General features: G+C 39.6%; 3 protein-coding genes across 5 annotated transcripts; all 3 read left to right on the forward strand.

Annotated features, from left to right (window-relative positions):
- The first annotated feature begins 792 nt into the window (after positions 1–792).
- lbx1b (ladybird homeobox 1b) lies at positions 793–3,020 on the forward strand. Its single transcript, XM_087783401.1, has 2 exons — positions 793–1,583; positions 2,511–3,020. The coding sequence occupies exons 1-2, from the start codon at positions 1,256–1,258 to the stop codon at positions 2,981–2,983; spliced, it is 801 nt and encodes a 266-aa protein (XP_087639527.1). The 5' UTR covers positions 793–1,255; the 3' UTR covers positions 2,984–3,020.
- Positions 3,021–7,863: 4,843 nt separating this feature from the next.
- cenpk (centromere protein K) lies at positions 7,864–10,411 on the forward strand. 2 transcript variants are annotated; one of them, XM_087783414.1, is made up of 10 exons: positions 7,864–7,902; positions 8,018–8,107; positions 8,177–8,230; positions 8,470–8,542; positions 8,635–8,681; positions 8,780–8,862; positions 8,935–9,033; positions 9,113–9,245; positions 9,306–9,359; positions 9,614–10,411. In XM_087783414.1, the coding sequence occupies exons 1-10, from the start codon at positions 7,897–7,899 to the stop codon at positions 9,767–9,769; spliced, it is 795 nt and encodes a 264-aa protein (XP_087639540.1). In that variant the 5' UTR covers positions 7,864–7,896; the 3' UTR covers positions 9,770–10,411. The 2 variants fall into 2 exon arrangements, with proteins under 2 accessions (XP_087639540.1, XP_087639548.1); XM_087783422.1 differs by having other exon boundaries at positions 8,479–8,542.
- A 356-nt stretch (positions 10,412–10,767) lies between these two features.
- On the forward strand, positions 10,768–18,444 carry LOC148089267 (stromal membrane-associated protein 1-like). 2 transcript variants are annotated; one of them, XM_087804968.1, is made up of 10 exons: positions 10,768–11,036; positions 11,324–11,457; positions 13,265–13,350; positions 14,273–14,348; positions 14,497–14,559; positions 14,635–14,716; positions 15,203–15,330; positions 15,953–16,157; positions 16,248–16,561; positions 17,838–18,444. In XM_087804968.1, exons 1-10 carry the CDS (start codon positions 10,919–10,921, stop codon positions 17,970–17,972), a joined length of 1,341 nt encoding a protein of 446 aa, XP_087661094.1. In that variant the 5' UTR covers positions 10,768–10,918; the 3' UTR covers positions 17,973–18,444. The 2 variants fall into 2 exon arrangements, with proteins under 2 accessions (XP_087661094.1, XP_087661103.1); XM_087804977.1 differs by having other exon boundaries at positions 14,635–14,710.
- The last annotated feature ends 1,308 nt before the right edge of the window (positions 18,445–19,752 follow it).

The raw sequence follows: 19,752 nt of genomic DNA on the forward strand, positions 1-19,752 counted from the left end.
TATAAATAGTATTTTAAAATGTAGACAAAAAAAAGGTAAACATTATTGTTATTATCAAAATTATTGTTGTATTAATTTTGTAATTGTTGTTGCCGCTGCTTTAAAATGACCCACCTGTATTGATAATAAAAGTAATAATAATAATTGTAATTTTATTTGTAATATGAGTAGTACGTGTACGCAAATATTTGTTTCTATTTATTACAGCAGTTTTATTTTTATTTTTTTCGATTCATTAAATTATTTATGACAACAGCTTTAATATTCGTTTAAAATAATATTAATCTGCATTGAACTAAAGTTAATATTTCGAAATGTATCGAATCAAGCTGATTTTGTCATTTAAAAACAATTCAAATTGAAGCGTTAAAAACACATGGTTGGAGCAAAAATCCCTGTCAAATATTCCTCGCTCTTACACGACCAGATATCCGTCAAGAAAAAAAGCTCTCGTCGTCTCTTCTAAATCACCTCGTCGAACCTGAAGGATTTTTTTTTTTTTTTTTTTTTTTGGGGTAGTCTTTTGTGGGTTGATATAAGAGCAGCCGCTGAGTTATGGCCCCACAGGAGGAACCATCAGAGCTGATCTACGGCAGCTCCGCTTCACCTTCAACCGAACAAAAGAATCTCCCAGAGATGCTGGACTGGGATGGAGTGAGAGAACCTTTCCTCTCATCATCCGGGATCCACACTCGCTCCTCTGGACTTAACTGAGCAGCTTGAAGATGAAGTTTGCTCGGTGCGTAAAAGAGCTTAAATATGCGTGTGATCTCCCTCTCTCTCCCTCTCTCTCCTCCCTCCTCCCTCCTCGTTTAGTCCTCGCACCTACTGTGGCTCCTCGGCTCTCGACTAAATTAGAGCAAAGATGATAAGACGCATTATAATTCCGGCGGGCTCCTCCTCCTCCCAGCCATGCGTCCTAATTAATGGGACACCCCCCCAGTCGCAAAAAGAGCCGCACTGGACTGCAACATAGTCAAAAGAGTGAGACGGGGAGAGGGCGAAAGTGCCACTGGAAATAATTGATTAGCTCCCGATCAATGAGAACTTGTTAGTGATCGTCAACTCTTTTGGATCTCGCCATTTTCACGGAGGCGCTTCACTCCTGCGGACTGTTTTTTTTTAAGGGGGGAGATTTTTTTTTTTCTTCATCGAAGCTGCATCTCCAGTGTTTTTTCCTTTTACTGGTATGTGAATCGTTTCCACGCGGTTTCTATAAGAGACAAGATAGAAGAAGAAGAAAAAGGAGCGAACCATGATGACATCCAAAGAAGTGGCCAAGTGCGACGCGGCGGAGAACAGGAGGCGAAGTCCGCTCGACCACCTGCCGCCGCCGGCCAACTCCAACAAGCCGCTGACCCCCTTCAGCATCGAGGACATCCTCAACAAGCCGTCGGTGAAGAGAAGTTACACCATCTGCGGCACCGCGCACCTCATCTCGTCCACGGAGAAGCACCGGGCGTCCGGCCTCCCGCTCAGCAGCAGACCGCTGCTCACGCAGACGTCGCCGCTGTGCGCGCTGGAGGAGCTGGCCAGCAAGACGTTCAAGGGGCTGGAGGTCAGCGTGCTGCAGGCGGCCGAAGGTAAACACGCGGATCCTTGAGGCCCCAAAACATCAGCCAGTCGTTCTATTACAGCTTAAGATGACGTCTGCTTTTGAGCAGTGCAGTGTTGTGCCATATGTAATCTGAATTATTCAGCATTTTCTCCTTTTTTTTTAAATCGAATTGGCAAAGAGGTGACGTTATATTTCACTTAAAATATTTGGAAAGCTCTTTTAACTGTATATATATCAGTGAAGTTTCCTCTATTCCTCTATAAAAACAACAACACAATGATTTTTATTTGCTGGGAGAAAACATGGAAAACTATTAATTCATTTAAAGAATGTGACACATAAATAATTTCTTTAATCTTAATGAATTTAATTTAAATCCAGTCTGAAATTAATATTTTATATTTAATTTAAATCCCCGTATAGATAATCGCTTGCATTTTGAGGCAGTTAAATGTATTTATAAAAAAAGAAAATAGCGTTTTATATTTCATTATATCATAAATATGAAACACAAAATTGCAAATGTGTGTATAAAATGTATTAGTAGTTTTGCAGATTTTACAACCGAGCCATTAAAAATCGGATATGCACAAGACATTTCGAAACCTGCAGATGAATAATTATTTAATATACTTTATGAGAGGAAAAAACCTTTTTGTTCTTTTTTTTTCTTTTGTTCACACACACGATTTTTTAACACTCTTATTTACCCTTGCTGTCAAAATAAAACAAGATTTCATCGTAAATTATATTTTTGGCAAATAAAAATAATGGGCGATTATTCAGTGTTTATATCAGTGAAATATAGTGTATTCTGCACCGTTAGTTTGCAAATGTAATGTATTATTTTCTGTCAATATTTGAAGGGAACCTAAATCAATCATAGATAATGCTGGATATAAATTTATATTTTCTGGATTCTATTCTGATTCGTGTGTCTTTCCTCTCGCAGGCCGGGATGGGATGACTTTGTTCGGCCAGAGAACGACCCCGAAGAAGCGTCGGAAGTCCAGAACTGCCTTCACCAACCACCAGATCTACGAGCTGGAGAAGCGCTTCCTCTACCAGAAGTACCTGTCCCCGGCGGACCGGGACCAGATCGCGCAGCAGCTGGGCCTGACGAACGCTCAGGTCATCACGTGGTTCCAGAACCGCAGGGCCAAGCTAAAGCGCGACCTGGAGGAGATGAAGGCGGACGTGGAGTCGGCCAAAGCCGTCGGTCAGGTGCCGCTGGACAAGCTCGCCAAATTGGCCGATCTGGAGAAATGCGCCAACGGCACGCTGGGCCACCCGCGACCAGAGTCTCCCTGCACCCGGGGGGGTCAGCAGGAGCTCAGGACCTCACCCATGTCCCCGTTCTCCGACCACACGACGAGCAAGGAGTGTTCCGAGGACGAGGACGAGGAGATCGACGTGGACGACTGATGGAGCACAAACTGAAACCGAGAGACGATTTATTATAAAGAAAGATAATGTTGGACTTGTAACTTACTATCAGAACATGTACCAAAATGTATTGACTTTTATATCCGTGGAGCATGTACAAACCACCAGGAATATGCAGTGGAGTTTGACTTTATCCATCCGCTCAATCAAAGCAATATTCTTATTTTTGTACACACACACTCTCCCTCCCTCACACACACTCACACACACACCTGGCTATACTCCAACACCAGTCTCTGCATGAAAGTGCATGATTTGCTTTGTGATTATTTATTTTTCTATTTTAATTTAATTGTATTTCCTTTCCTTTGAGCCAAATTCGTCACTGCCTCCTCTTCATCGTTTGTTTGCTGCTGCGCATGTTGAAGGTGTTTTACGGTAACGACATTAATATTGCGGTGATTTCTTTCCTCTTTTATTTTTTTTATTTTATTTTATTTTTTAGATAATTTAGATATATCGTTTGGAAACAATAATAGATTTACAGTTTGTTATATTTTCTACACCTGTAAGTGCCTTTCTAAAATCAGGACATTATTTGAGAACCAATGCACAGACTGTAATGTATATAATGGGAATAAAAAAAATGCTTTCTGAAAAGTTCTGGTTTGCAAATTTGAATTATAAAAATAGACGCGTTTACGTTGCAGGTAGAGATGGCCGTGTTTCTATAGCAACGGAGCTGTCGCATCCTTTAGATTTTTCTATTTTCCCAGTGTGTGGTTGTGGAGATTTTTCTTGTTCATTATAGTAATAATAAATAATAAAGGGACGAATAAAATCCAGTGACCAGGGTTTACAATATTACAAATAAATTAAACAATAATAATAAAAACGATGACGTTTTTTTTTTATTTGTGCCAGGAGGTTAAATCGGTAATTTTTTTTAACGTGTGTGTGTTTCTGCCTGTGTGTGTGTGTGTGTGTGATGCACCTGCAGCTCAGCACTGTAACACACGCTGTGGTCTCTCCCGCTATTTATTATTATAATCCCAAAAGTATTTGACTCTTTGTCTCCTTCTCTACGAGAATTACTCGCAACATATTGTGGTTGGAAACTTCACATCCCCCCTTCACGCCGCCCCCCACAAATGCGTATCGTGCCTTCTTGACCCTCAGACGTGTTTCTCCATTCTTGGCAAAAATTTATGTGAGAAACACAAATCTGGTCCCGGGGAAGAAGAAAAAACAGGCGAGGATGGCACAAAAACCCAGAGTTTTGGGCCAGTTCTCTGTGCCTTTATAAGGGGCTGTTTTGTTCTGCGGGACTGGCTCGTAATTTCGTGCGCAAAGCATGAAAAGTGCGGACAAATGAGCAGCGATGCCTGATGGGAAGAGTCACAAAGAAACAGGGCCGAACCCCCGCGGGGTCCAATACTGAGACAAGTGTGACCCACCGCATAAAAAGGACGCAAACGTTTGGAGGCCATATGGTTTTGGAAATTTCCTCACAATTTGAGACGTATTGATGGATTGAGTTAACCCTCCCTTGAAACAGTTTAAGTGAGCGCGAACAAAGCCCATAATGGCAACATAGACTCTCCCTTCATGAGGGCATCTGCGGCTATTAATGTCCAGATCTTTTCTTGGCCTGGCGTTTTGAACAAGTCAATGAATTACAATGAAACTGCCCCTTTTTTGTGACTCGCTTGTCTCCCTCCGCTTTTTAGCGCTGGAATAATATGCTTGACTTTTGTCCAAGAAACCTTCTCTGAACAAGAAATGGATTTTTGTTGGAGGGGTTTTTAATGTTAAGTAGGCGAGCCCATAAAGAGTTTGGACTGTGACATTTATGCCAGAAGTCTGGTTAGGGAGTCCTTTTGTTGGTTTTCTTCTCATCGGACCCCCTTTTTTTCCCCTCTCAGGGTCTTTTGTCTTTAAAGAGTTTAATGAAGCTGAAAACATGGTGATGTGAGAAAAAGAGTGTCCAGAACAGGAACTGAAAAGCCTCCAAGTCCCGTTTAACCTTCTTTGTTCGCAGGGATGATAAGTGGAGCTGTCTTGTTGTGTTGCTTCTTTTATGTCGCTTTCATCCTTTATCCCGGAGAAAGTTGAGTAAAAAGATGGCAACGCAGTTAAGACCTCAAGGCGGTTTTCAATTAGCTCCGGGTTGTTGTGACACTCGAGCAGAAATCCTCGTTATTATTATTTCAAATAAACACGACAAGACTTCCACATACTGTTAGCAAGTTGTTGTTTTTTTAAGTTAACTTATGTCGCCACGAAACTCAAAAGTCAGTTCATTTGGACAAAGATTCGGGAAAGAAAAACAGGATATTTACGTTTTTCTTTGACAAGTCGTTCGTGATGTGTGGTCTTCAAGAAATTTGAGATGGATCTTTTCAGATGCATTTGTATTCCATTGATGTGAAATATTATAAGCGACATCGAAACAACAAAAATAATAGAATGCACATACCGCAATAACGTTTAATAAAAATGTACAACTTACTGGACGGATCAAGTCGATCTTTTTGTTTTGTTTTTAGTATCTATTCATGACCCATTTTAATAGCATTTATATTCATATTAAAATATGTAGAAAAAACGGTTTTATTATTCTCAGATATTATTATTATTATTTCTATTGGTAATATTAATTTATTGAGAAATTAAACAATAATTTACTATTTTTACTATAATACTATTTACAGTTTGGTTTAAAACTGAATGTTATATTAACTAATTATACAAATAACAATTCTTAATAAAAAAAAAAAAAACAAGGAAAACTAAAAATAAATCGTGAAAAATTAAATTCTGATTAAGAGATAATACTTTCTGTTTATAATATTTAGATGACAGACACGTCTAAAAATAAACGCCATGATGACATGTAAACAAATAAAATCAAATGAAATCATTAAATACATACGATTCGATATTGTACTTGTGGAACATTGTTTGTTGGTGTGTGTGCGGAGTGAGTGTGTGTGTCGCATATAAAGGGGAGTGTTAAGGCAGGATACCTTTATGGATTTCACTTGTTTATTTTACGAGCGCCGGTCGAGCTGCCCACTGATAACTAATACTCCAGACTGAGGGAGCCCTCGATGGTAATTAATCTGGAGGTCTTAAGTGTATTTCAGTATTTCACTTCAAGATGGGGGAAAAAATCACTACTTCAATCGTCCGGAAAATTGAAGTTTGATGCATGAGTCCCAACTGAAACAATGGACGGGTCCCCCTCTGTGTGTCATCTCCTCCCCATACGCTCCTCTCCACCGTGTTATTCTGCTGTACTTTGATCGGTGAGGGGAGGTCTCAGGTGCAAATCCATGAGCCACACACTGATCCAGGGAAAACAACGCTCCAGTTTTATATTCTTATTCATAAAAAAAATCTAAAAAAAAAAAGTGTACCTATAAATTAAATTAATCGATGATTCGGCGTCTTGTTTTGGACTTTAAAAAAAAAATCTGTTCCTAACTGATTTTATTTTCCTTCTTCTTTTCTATTTACGACGTTACGTAATGAATATAAAGAGCTATGTGAGTGACTCTATATTTGCCTGCAGTTAAATGACTCCATATATCTAAATGGAGCCGAATAGAAGAGTTTTAATCATAACCTTCCTGTGGAGCCAGTTAATACTTCAAACTTCAATTTTACGGGCGATTGAACTAAGCATGTTCCTGACAGAATTGATGTATGTATTAATTTCCTTTAACTGTTGATTAATTAGGCTGCGCTGAAGGCTCAAATGGAACAGTTTGTCTGGAAATTTGCATATTAATCAAATTCTAGTTGATCATTCAAATAATCAGGGCTGTGTGATTTAGAGATGTTGAGGGGGTGAAAACATAGAAGAGGAAATATAACACCACTAAATATATTGTCTCAGACAGTTGCAGCTACAAGTCCACTAGATTAAAATCACACTCTCAGCGAGAGGCTGTCTGACTATTTGGATTTAATTGCTAATTATTATATTTTTTCTAGCACTAAATAATAGATCAACCTGATTACAGGGCAACAGAAGAGCAAGGAAGGGAATTAAAGGTAAACAAGAGTTGCTGCTGGATTATTCAATCATATTTAATGTATATGGCTGGAAATGGATGTCTCCAGATTTTCATGGAAAACCACAAATTTGCTCTAATAGTGGATGGAAACAACAACATTAGTAACAGTAGTATTATTATTACTGTGGTTACTAGGTTCAAGTATTATTATTGTTTAATTCCTTATTGATTTTAGTACTATTTATTTAATTATAATTTCAAATATTAAATACCATTTTTTCAGCTTCCATCCTCCTTTAAAACCAAAAGCTGAGTCGCCGGAGTCTCACTACATACATTGGTGGGAAACAGCAGACTCTGCTGGTGATTCTGAGAACTGCAGTTTGTATGTATTATGGGTAACGACTGAGATTCTTTACCAATCTCACGCCACGAATAAAAAAACGCATTATAATTTCAAAAAAACACTTTAAATATTAAAGAAGAAGACAGAAATAAAACATACCTTGTCTCATATTGTTCCATATACACGATTAATAAAATAAACATAGATATCGTAGTAGTTTATTGACAATTAATTATATATATGTTAAGTCTATGGATATAAGTTAATTTAAATAGAGCAACCTTTTTGGGGATGAAAGCATAAGGATAGTTCTTTGGACAAGTAAACAATTGTTGTTTTGGATTTTTTTTTAAATCGTATTGAGTTTATCGTTTTTTGCCTTAAAACAAAAAAGAAAAACATATTGGATATCTTTTGCTTTTTTTCAATTATTATTTTCATTTATTTTTTATAATATTTTTGGTTCCTCGCTGCGCAGTTCAGCGCAACAGTAGTGCTCTTCAACACTATACCCGAAACAGGAAGTGACGTAACGTGTTGGCGCTATTTTGAAAGCGAGTTGTTGTCGTTTCACTGCTGCGATGATGGTGAGGCCGAGTTTGTCTGAATCACTAACAATTTACAACGTGAATACTGACAACTTACCTTTTTTTAAACCTCCATCTTTTATTAATGTGTCCCTCTTAACGTCTGTGTCTGCAGGCTGAGGACGGGGAGACTGAGCCGCTATCAGAGGCTGCTCAGATGGAGCTTCTAGGTCAGTGCGAGCGTCAGTTTGCAGAGTTAGAAAAGGTAATATTTTCCCCCATTTATTTATGTATCTGTTCATGATTTGTTTGTGTAATTTGTTGTCTGTTCCAGCTCCAGAATGAGATCATACTCACCGAGGCGGACTGGGATACTCCTCGTGAATCGGTAAGAAGCTTTTTTTATGTATTTAATGAAGAAAGCATTAATTTGTATGGTGGTTATGTAAAGTTAACATTCAATTATTGAATTCATCAATTTAAAAAAACAACAAGAACCAAGTCTTTTTGAAGCAAAAGTACAACGTAGCATTATTTATTTACAAATTGAATGTAGTCATTGCCTTTAACACTGGTGGTAACATAGCAATAATTGTGTCTCAATTTGTTCAAAATGTTTAATTCAAGTCTTTGCAGTCAGTCAACAGACTGATGGCAACAGAGGCTGAAATGAACAAGTGGATGAAAGAGGAGCCGAAATGTGAGTCTTTTAAACACGTTCGAGACTTGTTTTCCTCTCATAATAAATAGGCGTATAATTTACTTGCATCGTAATTGTTTGGACCCTTTCAGTGTTGGCAACAAACCCAGAAGTGCTACTCAAAGCAGGAAAAGAAGAGGTTAGTCGTCATACAACGTCATGAAATAAGACATAAAGTGTGATGAGAATATTATTGATCCCTCAAGTGTGGTATTTATTTATTGATTTTTACAACAGATGTTGAAACTGTGTTCCGACCTCGAGATGGTGGCGGCTTGTTGTGAAGCCAAGCGAGACAAATTGACAGAAACTAAAGAAGTGTAGGTTTTGGTACGATGGGGTAGATTTACGCTTTGAATAAATGTTTTACCTGAATTTCCTTTTGTTTTAAGGGAAAGCAAATGGCTGAATGAGAAGAAACAGGTCGTGGAAGCAGTCACTGATCACTTTAGTCGACTTCAAATGGAGAGAGAGAAACAGTCGGTGCACAGGTCAGACAGAATCTTCTGTAATGATACAAAAGATATTCCTCTCCTACCTTTCTTAATTGTTTTAACCCCTTTTTGTTAGTTTAATGCGGGACATGCGGGACAAAATAAAGAAGATGACTGACTACCAAAAGCAGTTGTTGGACTGTCTTGGAGAAGTTCTGAGGAACCATGTCCCCCTTCCTCAGAGTGAATCCAGCTCCAAGAAGAAGAAGGTGCTCATCTCCCTTTACTCCATAATACTGACTTCAAGGTAACTTGATTTGTTCTTGCAGATGGCAGCAGAAGAAGAAGAAGAGGACTTGATATCCCTTGATGATATTCTGCAGGTACATGTGATAAACAATGATGATCATGACTGGTGACGTCTAATCCATCATTTCTTTGTGCACCAGACTTGTGTGTGTGAAAAATATGTTGCCATTGTTTTTTAACTGATTCTGGATAGAAGTAATTGAAATTGGATTTTCAGCTTCACGATCTTTCCTTCACGCCTTCCTTTTTTCTTATCTTGCTAAACACAATGACGTTCATGAATACTTTTTTGTCCTTCCAACCTTATTTTTTGTTTCTTTCTTTACAGCTGTTGATCAACAAGTTCCAGAACACGCCACACGACCCCTATGTCACTTTGGATTCAACATTCTGGCCGCCGTACGTGGAGATGCTGCTCCGTCACGGAATAGCTGTCCGACACCAGGAGAACAACCTCAAGATTCGCTTGGAAAGCTTTTACTGAAGTGTAGTTTTTTTCTTTGTTTGTCATTGTGTCTTTTCATTACAAGTTAAAAAAAAACCTTTTGTAAAGTTCTCCGTTATTTCATCTATTCATAAATGTGATAAGTTCATAAAATAGCTATCACTAACTATTGCATTAAACCAGTGAGAGCAGATTCCTTTGGCAGGTGTTGCATCGCAGAATTTCTATGTTTCGGATACTATTTAGCAAAACAACATATTTATTTAAATGATTTAATGTGTATTTCTGCATGTTCAATGATGCATGGCAGGTTAATACAGGGGTGAGACCCACTGGGAAATCTTTGTTGGATGTTGTTTTGTTTTTTATACTTTTGAAATTGCTCAAGGGACACCTTGGAATTCTGGCTCAAATTTTATATTAATCGTTTCAGTTTTTTTTTTTAATTCTACAGGAGAAAAAATCCTTTCAGGCTGTTGCTCCTAAGCTTTGGAACGATCTTCCTCTCTCTTTGCGCTTGATGGATCTACTGACTCCTTTAAGAAACATCTTAAGACGTTTTTATTTGTTCAGGCTTATCCTTGATTTTCTGGAACTCCTGTTGTGTTATCAGTTTTATCTTGACCTTAAAAGTATATACTTTATTGAATATTGTTTTGATTGTTTAAGAGCTTTGTGACCCTGGTCTGGAAAAGCGCTATATAAATAGAAATTACTTACTTACTTTGATTAACAATGATTAAGAATAAAGGTGTCGGGAGACCGTTTGGTAACATTTTGCGCCCATTTGGGTTTTAATACATTTGACAGTAAAGTTGAATTAAAAAAATTAAAATGGCAAAAAAAAAGGATTTCCAGTTATTTGGGCGGACCGTTGCAACATCTTCACTCAATTTGTTGCTCATAGATGTTGCGAGAAAAAAATGACTCAAAACTTGATTCAGAAAAGTGTTGCGCGTCATATGACGTCAGAGCGGTTCTCCAATCCGGTCTGTCCGCCGCGTCACTACTCGTCTGTCCAGTGGGCGGAGTCGAGATTCCGGTTCCGGGTTTTTTTTATCTCCCCCTCATCGCTCTCGGAGGCTTCTTGCCCGATTGATATGTTATTTTATGCCAAATCCGGCACGACCATCGACGGATAAGACAAACAAGTTCTAGGACCAGAGAAGAGCAGCTCACGGCGCCGACATGACGACCCGCTCGGAGAGAGAAAAGGCTCAGAAGCTGAACGAGCAGCACCAGGCCATCCTGTCCAAAATGCTGCGAGAAGACGACAACAAGTACTGCGCCGACTGCGAGGCGAAAGGTGTTACATTTCTACTTCCTTTTTTTAATACTTTTACGCCTCGATTCGTTACGTCAGAGCAGCGACGTGTGAAGCTAACTGTGAGGGTTCGATCCAGTCAGCTGACATCTTGGAGCTAAACTAAGTGGCTAACTAGCGAAGCTAACTTCTCTAAACCCTCGAGAGGAGTCTCGTTTCCTGTCGCCTCGTTCACCTGGTTCCCCGAGCCTATGGTGTCACATACAGAAAACCACACCTGCCGACACTGACTCACCAAAAGATGTCTTCTGTTGTGTGTTTTTGTGCAGGTCCAAGATGGGCATCCTGGAATCTGGGAGTATTTATTTGCATCCGGTGTGCTGGCATCCACAGGAACCTGGGGGTCCACATATCCAGGGTCAAGTCTGTCAACCTGGATCAGTGGACCTCAGAACAAATCCAGGTACTTCCCCGAAGCCATCCCTTCATTTTTTGACATAAATATGTTACTTTAAATTGTGTTTTTCAAAAGAGGAAGAAATGATTTAATAACATAACAAATTCAGGGTCACGTTTTACAATACAACATTTAAGGGTTATTAAATAAATGTGTCATCTGTATTAAGGGTGTTAAACTCAAATACAATCTCAAATTGTAGGTAATGCGACAGGAAGTAATAGTTCAATTGCCATGTATCTTGATGTATCAATCATCACTGTGTTTTTTCTCTCTACTCCCTTATCGAAGACATTATTTTTTACTCTTATTCGAATTATTTATGTCATTGTTGCCGTACAAATTGTCTGTCCTATTAAAGACATGGTACATATTTAATCCACTTTGATTTGAGACAAGCCTCTGAGGGTCCGCATAAAATGACTCAGCTCTTTGACACATAAGATCTAACCTTGAGGAAGGATATTGTATTATTTATCTTTTAGTTGAGGTGAAGAGCTTTGTTGGCTGCAGAACCATAAGTTGTCTGACTAATGCTGTGCAAAGTAAGAGGCCAAAAGTTGAACCAGTTCTGCTGTAAATACAGAATTAAGCCGGCTTTCAAAATGAGCCGGGGCTACTGACTATGCTATACTTTGCAGCTTTTTATGTCTTTTTCATTACATTAAAAAATGTTTCATAGCTAAATTTGACTATGCATTCATATACACGACAACAACGACAACAAACTAAAGACAACGCCATGATTGTGCTTGCAAGATCAGCCAGGTGTGCTTCACGTTCACCTGACCTTCAGCACTTCCTGTTTGGCCAATCAGATCTATTGCACGTGTATTAAAAATTGCTTTTTAAACATAGTTGTTGGTTGTTTCTTTTAAAGCAAGGGGGCAGTTAGATACAGTATTGTCAAAGGTGGTGCTGAAGGCACAACTTAAGTTGAGTTAAAGATAGATTTCGTCGGTCCACAAGGGACTTTCTTCGGAACTTATATAATAATTTTTCATATCTATGTTGGCCTAAAACAAAAGCAATGTATTTATCTATGTATTTGTTTAATTCTTTAATAATAAGAGCAATTTCACTGCATATAAAACATCTACAGTTGTGCCTCAGCGGTTCACCTTCCAAGGCGATTTTGTTTACTGCTAACGATACTGCATATTCATGTATATTGTATTAAGCCCCAGTGAGTAACAACAAAGCTCATTATCTTTGTCCGCATCGTAACGAATGGATTATTTATTTAAACTGCGGATTAACTTGAAATTTAAACACAGAACATAATTGGATGCACTCTTTACATCAACCACTGTACTTTACACAATACACACTTCTTTATGTATTGACGACTGTTCTACCTTATTGTATTTAAATTAAATGTATAGTTAAGAATTAAGTGGTCACTAAAACTATTGGTAAATAGTAATCCCTTCAAAAAAAAAAAAAATCTTAATTATTGTAAGTGTAAGAATAACCAGGTGGGCTCAGGCGCTGCTAGAACATTCACGAAACTTGATTGTTTCCGCCAATGATATCTATATATTTCCCCGCCCTTGTATGTGTGCACATAGATGGTGTCGTGTTAAGTTTTCACTTGCACAATAGATCTGGCCCCGTCCGGACTTGGCCTGTAAATAAATCCAGAATTTTTAACGAATATAGGTCAAGATGATTTACTACAACAAGAGAAATGTCCAAAAATACGAAGAATTGATATCCGATTGCAAAGAAGTTTTGCACAAAAATATTTCTGTTGTCAAAGCTTGAGTAGTTTGTTGACTTTTACTATTTTTGTGTGCGTTTGTTTCCTCAGAGCGTACAGGACATGGGCAACACCAGAGCCAGAAAACTTTATGAAGCCAACCTTCCAGAGAGCTTCAGAAGACCTCAAACAGACCAGTATCCTTCATGATCACCTGTTTTTAATTCCTAAAACGTCTGAATATCATTGCTCAAGGGTTCGTATATATTACGCTGCTGCTGTTATCAATCAATCTAGCTGCATTTCCCGTGGGTATGTCTAAAAACTTTGACATCACTTGTTCTTCAGGTAATCTTTTAAGTATAATACAAAACACTAATAATGACATATCAACAGTAATACAGGTTATTTTAAATCCTAATCCTTTCATGTGTTGATCTGCAAAGATATCTGCTATCTTTTTGTATTTTCTGTTCGCAGCTTGTCTAGAGCTTGTAGAACTGGTGTTTCTGTGGGTGTTGAAAGGGGCGCAATAAAAACAAACACCAGATAAAGACTGGTCATAAGTCCACACATGCTACTGTTGCTACGTGAAATTAGCCACGGCAACGCTAACAAAGTCACAGGCTAATTCTACAAACCGCTCAGTCACATATCAAAAGATATTTCATAATCATACATTTTAAAAGGCCTGTAGTTATATATTTACACTAAATTCAGTGTTGCATTTGATGCTCTGTTTTGATCTAGTTCTGTTAGAATTGCCAAACTTGAAAAGCTGTTTACGATTGAAGTAATTGGAAATCTTTTTTTTTAACTTTTTGTCAGTTTTTTGGTCTTTTGAAATTGAAAAATATAACTTTATTTGTCTTTAGCATTTCTACATTTATGCCCCAGAAAATAAACTATTAGGTCAGAAATAGAATTCTTATATTTCCAAATAAATACCGTCCTGACATTAAAGATTCCATAAAGTATCCATGCATCTGTAAATATCTATATGGAACAAGCTCACCAACAAGTCTCATTCAGCATCTTGTAAATGAAAAGAGTCTATGATATTTAGAGGTTAAAAAGTGACGCAATCATCCACGTTGGGTCCTTTAACTCAGACCTCAGAGCTGTGGAATTCTTCATCAGGGATAAATACGAGAAGAAGAAATACTACAGCAAGAACATGACAAACGGCGCAAGTGTAAGTTATGTCGATCGCTGTGTACTTTGGAAACTGTTTGCCGTCATTCGAGCTTGTTTATTTAAATGAATTGCACAACTCTATAGAAAACCAGTTTCGGAGAATTTGTGTTTACCTGCTGTTCACTCTTCATTCTTTGTCTTCCCAGCCTAAAGACAATAAGAAGGAGAAGGAGTCTGATCGGGGGAGCAAGGTTTCATCTTACACTAAGGTATCACGCTCGCATCCTCAGGAGGTCATGGTTGGATTTGATGAAAAGAACGTGTTTGGTTTGTCTTTTTCCAAGAATGAGGAGTCGAGGCCAGTCCCAAAAATAAGCCCAGCAAAGACCACAGAACCTTCTGTTAACCTACTAGGACTTGGTGAGTGTCAACGCACTCGTCATTCAAATGCATTAGAGCTATTTAAAGGTGGGGTAGATGTTCTTCATAACGTTGAGACGGATTCATTTTTAATTCAAAAGTTCCACACCCACCCATGGCACCAAAAACACACCACCAAACCTTTACAGGGTTTATGGAACTTTTCTTATGGCCCCTTTAAAGTGCAGGGAGAGGGCGGGGAAAATGACTGATTGACATATCACTTTGAATTGGCAGCACTGAAATGTGAAGGAGAATTTAAGCAATAAGAACTTTTTTTTGGAAATGCCTACCCTTCCTTTAATAGTGTTTTTATTTTGCATCAACCCTGCTGTGAGAATAAATTGGTACATCTTTATTGTAATTCATATTAAAGCATGAATCATTCCTTTTACAGATAAGAAAAATGTAGCCACTTTACCGTCTACTCTTATTATTTTCAGTTTTGTTCAACACCCTTATGTGTTCTTCACACTTTTGCTGTCGTTCCAGATGTACCAGCAGCGTCGAACAACAATGGTAGCATGAGCACAAGTCAGAGCAACAATGACCTGGATATATTCGGACCAATGGTTTCAAACCCACTTCCTTCATCCACACCAGCAACTCAGTTCCCTCAGGTAAACAAGGCTTTATTTTTTAGACGGGTTGCCGTATTTTTTGTACAACATGCACCATTTTTAAGGCCTTATTGTCCCAATTTCTTTTTTTATTATAAGTGCTAAACATGAACATACCTTATGAACATTCTACGTATAATGAAGATGCAAATCCTGATTAAACATGACGAAAACCAAAAAAGCCGCAATATGTTAGATTGAAAATATGGATTCTGGCTCCCCCTAGTGTTAGGACGGAGCTTTATGTTTCACCATTTTTATTTTTTCCATGTGTGCAGAAAAGTTTTTTCATCTGGAAACACGGTCTGTGACACTAAAATAACAACTATCGAAACAAATAAAGCAGAGAAAATGTCTAAATGTTGCTTTAAAATTTAAAAATGTTATAGTTATACCGAGGTCAACTGGGTTTGTTGAGGTTTTACGACTTTAGAATTTTTTACTTTTATTCAAATGTTATCTTTCACAACAAAAAACAGAACAGAATCATGAATGTTATGGTGTCATGCACTTATTCAGCAATATCCAAACTTCTAATTTCCTCCCTGTTTTTTAACCTTGGTGTTTTTAGTGATTATAAATGACCATCTATTGACGCTCTTTCCTTTCTCGTCCATGTCAGGTGAGTTCCAGTAATTCAGCAAGTGCACAAGCCTCGGCTCCAGCAGCAGCACCTGTCAGTTCAGCATCAGGGTCTGGAGAACTAGACTTGTTCAGTGAAGCCAGCAGTGCAGCGAAGACCGACGACAGCGCAAAGAAGCCGATGTCAAAGGACTCCATCCTCTCACTATATGGGACCAGCAGCATGTCACAGCAGGCTCCAGCTGGTAAGATCTTGAACACCGATTCGCAAAATCAAGCCCGTCAGCGATTTTCTTTCAAATTCTATACCCGCCGTTTTGGGTTTCTCTCTTCAGCCGGCATGTTTATGGGACCAGCTCAGATGCAGTTTCCAGTCCAGGCAGCAGCTGGTTACCAGGCCTTCCCGGGCATGGGCACAGCTATGCCCCCTACAACGGTCATGGGTGCCATGATGGGGCCGAGTCCAGGAATGATGGTCGGAATGACGATGCCCAACGGCTTCATGGGAAATGCACCCGCTGGCGGCATGATGGGAATGGCCCCGAGAATGATGGCGCCTCAGGGGGGCGCTATGCCCTCTGGCATGGTGCCTGCTCAAGGAATGTATGCCATTCAGCCGGGGCAGCAACCTCAGTGGAACATGGGTCAGGTATGTCAATCACCCGCTACAATTCTCAAAGAGCTTCCTGAAGGTCAGGAAGGTTCAAGCACGGTGGGCATTTGAACGATGAAAATAAATAAAGTCAAGGTACTTGAGATCAGACTTTTAACTAAACCCAGACTTCTACTTTTGTAACTTATGACTGTGGGGTCAATTTCTCTGTGGAACTCTCAATGTGTCCTGTGTGTGCTCGACATGATTCTGTAACTCGAGCAACTCTTACCAGCTGCTGATTGAAGACTGTTGGCTGCTGTTACGCCGACTACAAGACTGTCGCTCCTTCAAAGTGTCTGCAGCTTTTCGACGTCTATGCTGCTTGTCATCTGCGCCACACACTCCCTGATGCCCACAGGCATCGGTGCCATTCTCTCGAATTTCGGTGCCACTATGTCGGTGCCACACTCTTAGATGTCGGTGCCGCGCCCTCAGATGTCGGTGCCGCACTCTCAGATGTCGGTGCCGCACTGTCGGATGTCGGTGCCCGAATGTCGGTGCCGCACTCTCAGATGTCCGTGCCTCTCTGTCGGATGTCGGTGCCCGAATGTCTGTGCCGCACTCTCAGATGTCCGTGCCCCACTGTCGAATGTTGGTGCCGCACTCTCAGATGTCGGTGACCAACTGTCGAATGTCGGTGCCGCACTCTCAGATGTCGGTGACCAACTGTCGAATGTCGCTGCCGCACTCTCAGATGTCCGTGCCCCACTGTCGAATGTTGGTGCCGCACTCTCAGAAGTCGGTGCCACGCTGTCGAATGTCGGTGCCGCACTCTCAGAAGTCGGTGCCACGCTGTCGAATGTCGGTGCCGCACTCTCAGAAGTCGGTGCCACGCTGTCGAATGTCGGTGCCGCACTCTCAGAAGTCGGTGCCACGCTGTCGAATGTCGGTGCCGCACTCTCAGAAGTCGGTGCCACGCTGTCGAATGTCGGTGCCGCACTCTCAGAAGTCGGTGCCACGCTGTCGAATGTCGGTGCCGCACTCTCAGAAGTCGGTGCCACGCTGTCGAATGTCGGTGCCGCACTCTCAGAAGTCGGTGCCACGCTGTCGAATGTCGGTGCCGCACTCTCAGAAGTCGGTGCCTCGGTGCCGCACTCTCAGAAGTCGGTGCCACGCTGTCGAATGTCGGTGCCGCACTCTCAGAAGTCGGTGCCACGCGGTTGAATGTCAGTGCCGCACTCTCGAATGTCTGTTCAGACCCTCCATTTCTCTGCCCTGTCCAGTTTTTATTATTTGAAATGTGCTAAGTGATGTTTCTCTCTCACCTCAGATGAACCAGCAGATGTCAGGGCTGGCTCTGAACGGAGCAGGCGGTCAGATGGCGTACGCTCAGCCTCCGGCAGCCATGGGCGGCTGGGCAGCTCCAGGATCTGGTCAGACGTTGAGCACACAGCTGTGGAAGTAAAGCCTCGGAACTCTAGTGGACGAAGCAGAAAGTGCATTATACATATATCCCGTGCTGCTCGGCACTCGACAACAGACTGGTGTCCATCTTCGTCAAGGATCAGCCTTCAGACCATGACAATTGTATGTTTCCCCCTTTTCTGTCTCTCTCTTCTTCTCTAACCTGTGAGTGACTTGGGAGTCAAAGAACTTTTTCCCCCAACTTTTATTTTCCTTTTTTGGAAAGATTACAAGGAGTTAAAAGTCCCAACAAGATTGACATATCGGGGGAGGGGGGAAAGCTGCAGGACCAGTTACACAAGCTTTTATTGTACCACTGTATCATTATAAAGTTGTAGAACATTTAAAAATAAAATGTATTTAAATGGAGGGAACATGACAATCAAGTGTTCTGCTCCCAGATGTACAGCGCTGTATAACCTTCTTTTAAAGTCCCTGTGGTTCCTCTAATAAAGTGATATTAAATAATCTTACTCTGCTTCTCTGTTTAATCTTGAGTTGGATTTGCCTTGGATCAAATGTGTACGACTGCTCTTTTTATGAAACATTAAAAAAAATTGTCAATTTATTCAATGAGATTTGTCCTAAGAAGAATAAAGTTAAATACTTTGTTTTGTTTTTCAGTATAAAAAGCATTCTTTACTACAACAGGGAAGCTTCATGTAGATGAAATCGAACCAGCGACCGAAAAATATGATATTAACGGCAGTTATCAAGATTGACCGGAAGGTGGCAGCATAATGTCGTTGATCACAAGAGTTTACTTAATCAAAACTGCGTTTTTCTAGTCTCAAGTTAAATTTTCTATGGGCTCAGAATAACACTAGATGGCAGTGTTGCTTTAGTCATTAGAAAAGGGAGTTGTCTTTTTTTATTTTTATTTTTTAGCAGTCGATCATGAATTCTGACTCGATCCTTATTCCTCTAAATTCGTCACAGTAACCTGGAATTAGTTACTATAGAGCCACTATAGCGAATAAAGAAACGTATAATATTACATTTTTATGAGACATTCTTCTAAAAAATAAACTGGAACTGTAAGTAAAACTTATTCCGCAAAATAATATTAAATATATATATATATATATTATATATTATATAGTAGTATTGAAACCTTTATCATTGAAACTGACTTTCACCACATAATAGAAAAAAAGTTATATAATAATAATTTGTAAAACTTTAAACTAGATTTCCAAAGCCAACCTGCGGACTAAGGGATCCATAGAATGTCGTTTAATTTCTTCTGTGGCTTGTCTGCACTTTAAATAACTTTTTTTTAATCCAACCAGCATCATCTTCACACTCGCTTTCTTCTGATCAATGGTTGAAAAGACATTTTTTTGCGTTTTTGTTGTATGTTTGTTGTTCGAAAAGGCATGGAGGTTCAAGTATGATGGCGAATATTAACGATTAATATCGAGCTCATGACACGCTTCGTGTAGACGAGTGAGGCATGTGATGTTTGGGTGACTCAAACAAGCTTGTTAACGGATTCAAGCTCCTCTGAATACAAAACAAAAAAGTCAAAATGTGTCTCAAAAAATCAATACGCTTAACTTTAAAGTAAGTTGTTAGAACTTATGCAAACCAGGTCTACACTTTATTTGAAAGTTTTCTCAATCATGCCTTCTGACTGTGCTCATGTGACTGAAGAATTGATCTCCTCTATTTAAACAAACTTAAAGTTAATTTGCTTGCGTGTGTTTGGCTGATGCTAATACACACCCTTGGGCTAACACAGCTATATTAGTGTACATCATTGAATGTAGTGACATGAT

Source organism: Callionymus lyra, chromosome 1, assembly GCF_982586985.1.
Source record: "Callionymus lyra chromosome 1, fCalLyr1.hap1.1, whole genome shotgun sequence".
NCBI lineage: Eukaryota > Metazoa > Chordata > Actinopteri > Syngnathiformes > Callionymidae > Callionymus > Callionymus lyra.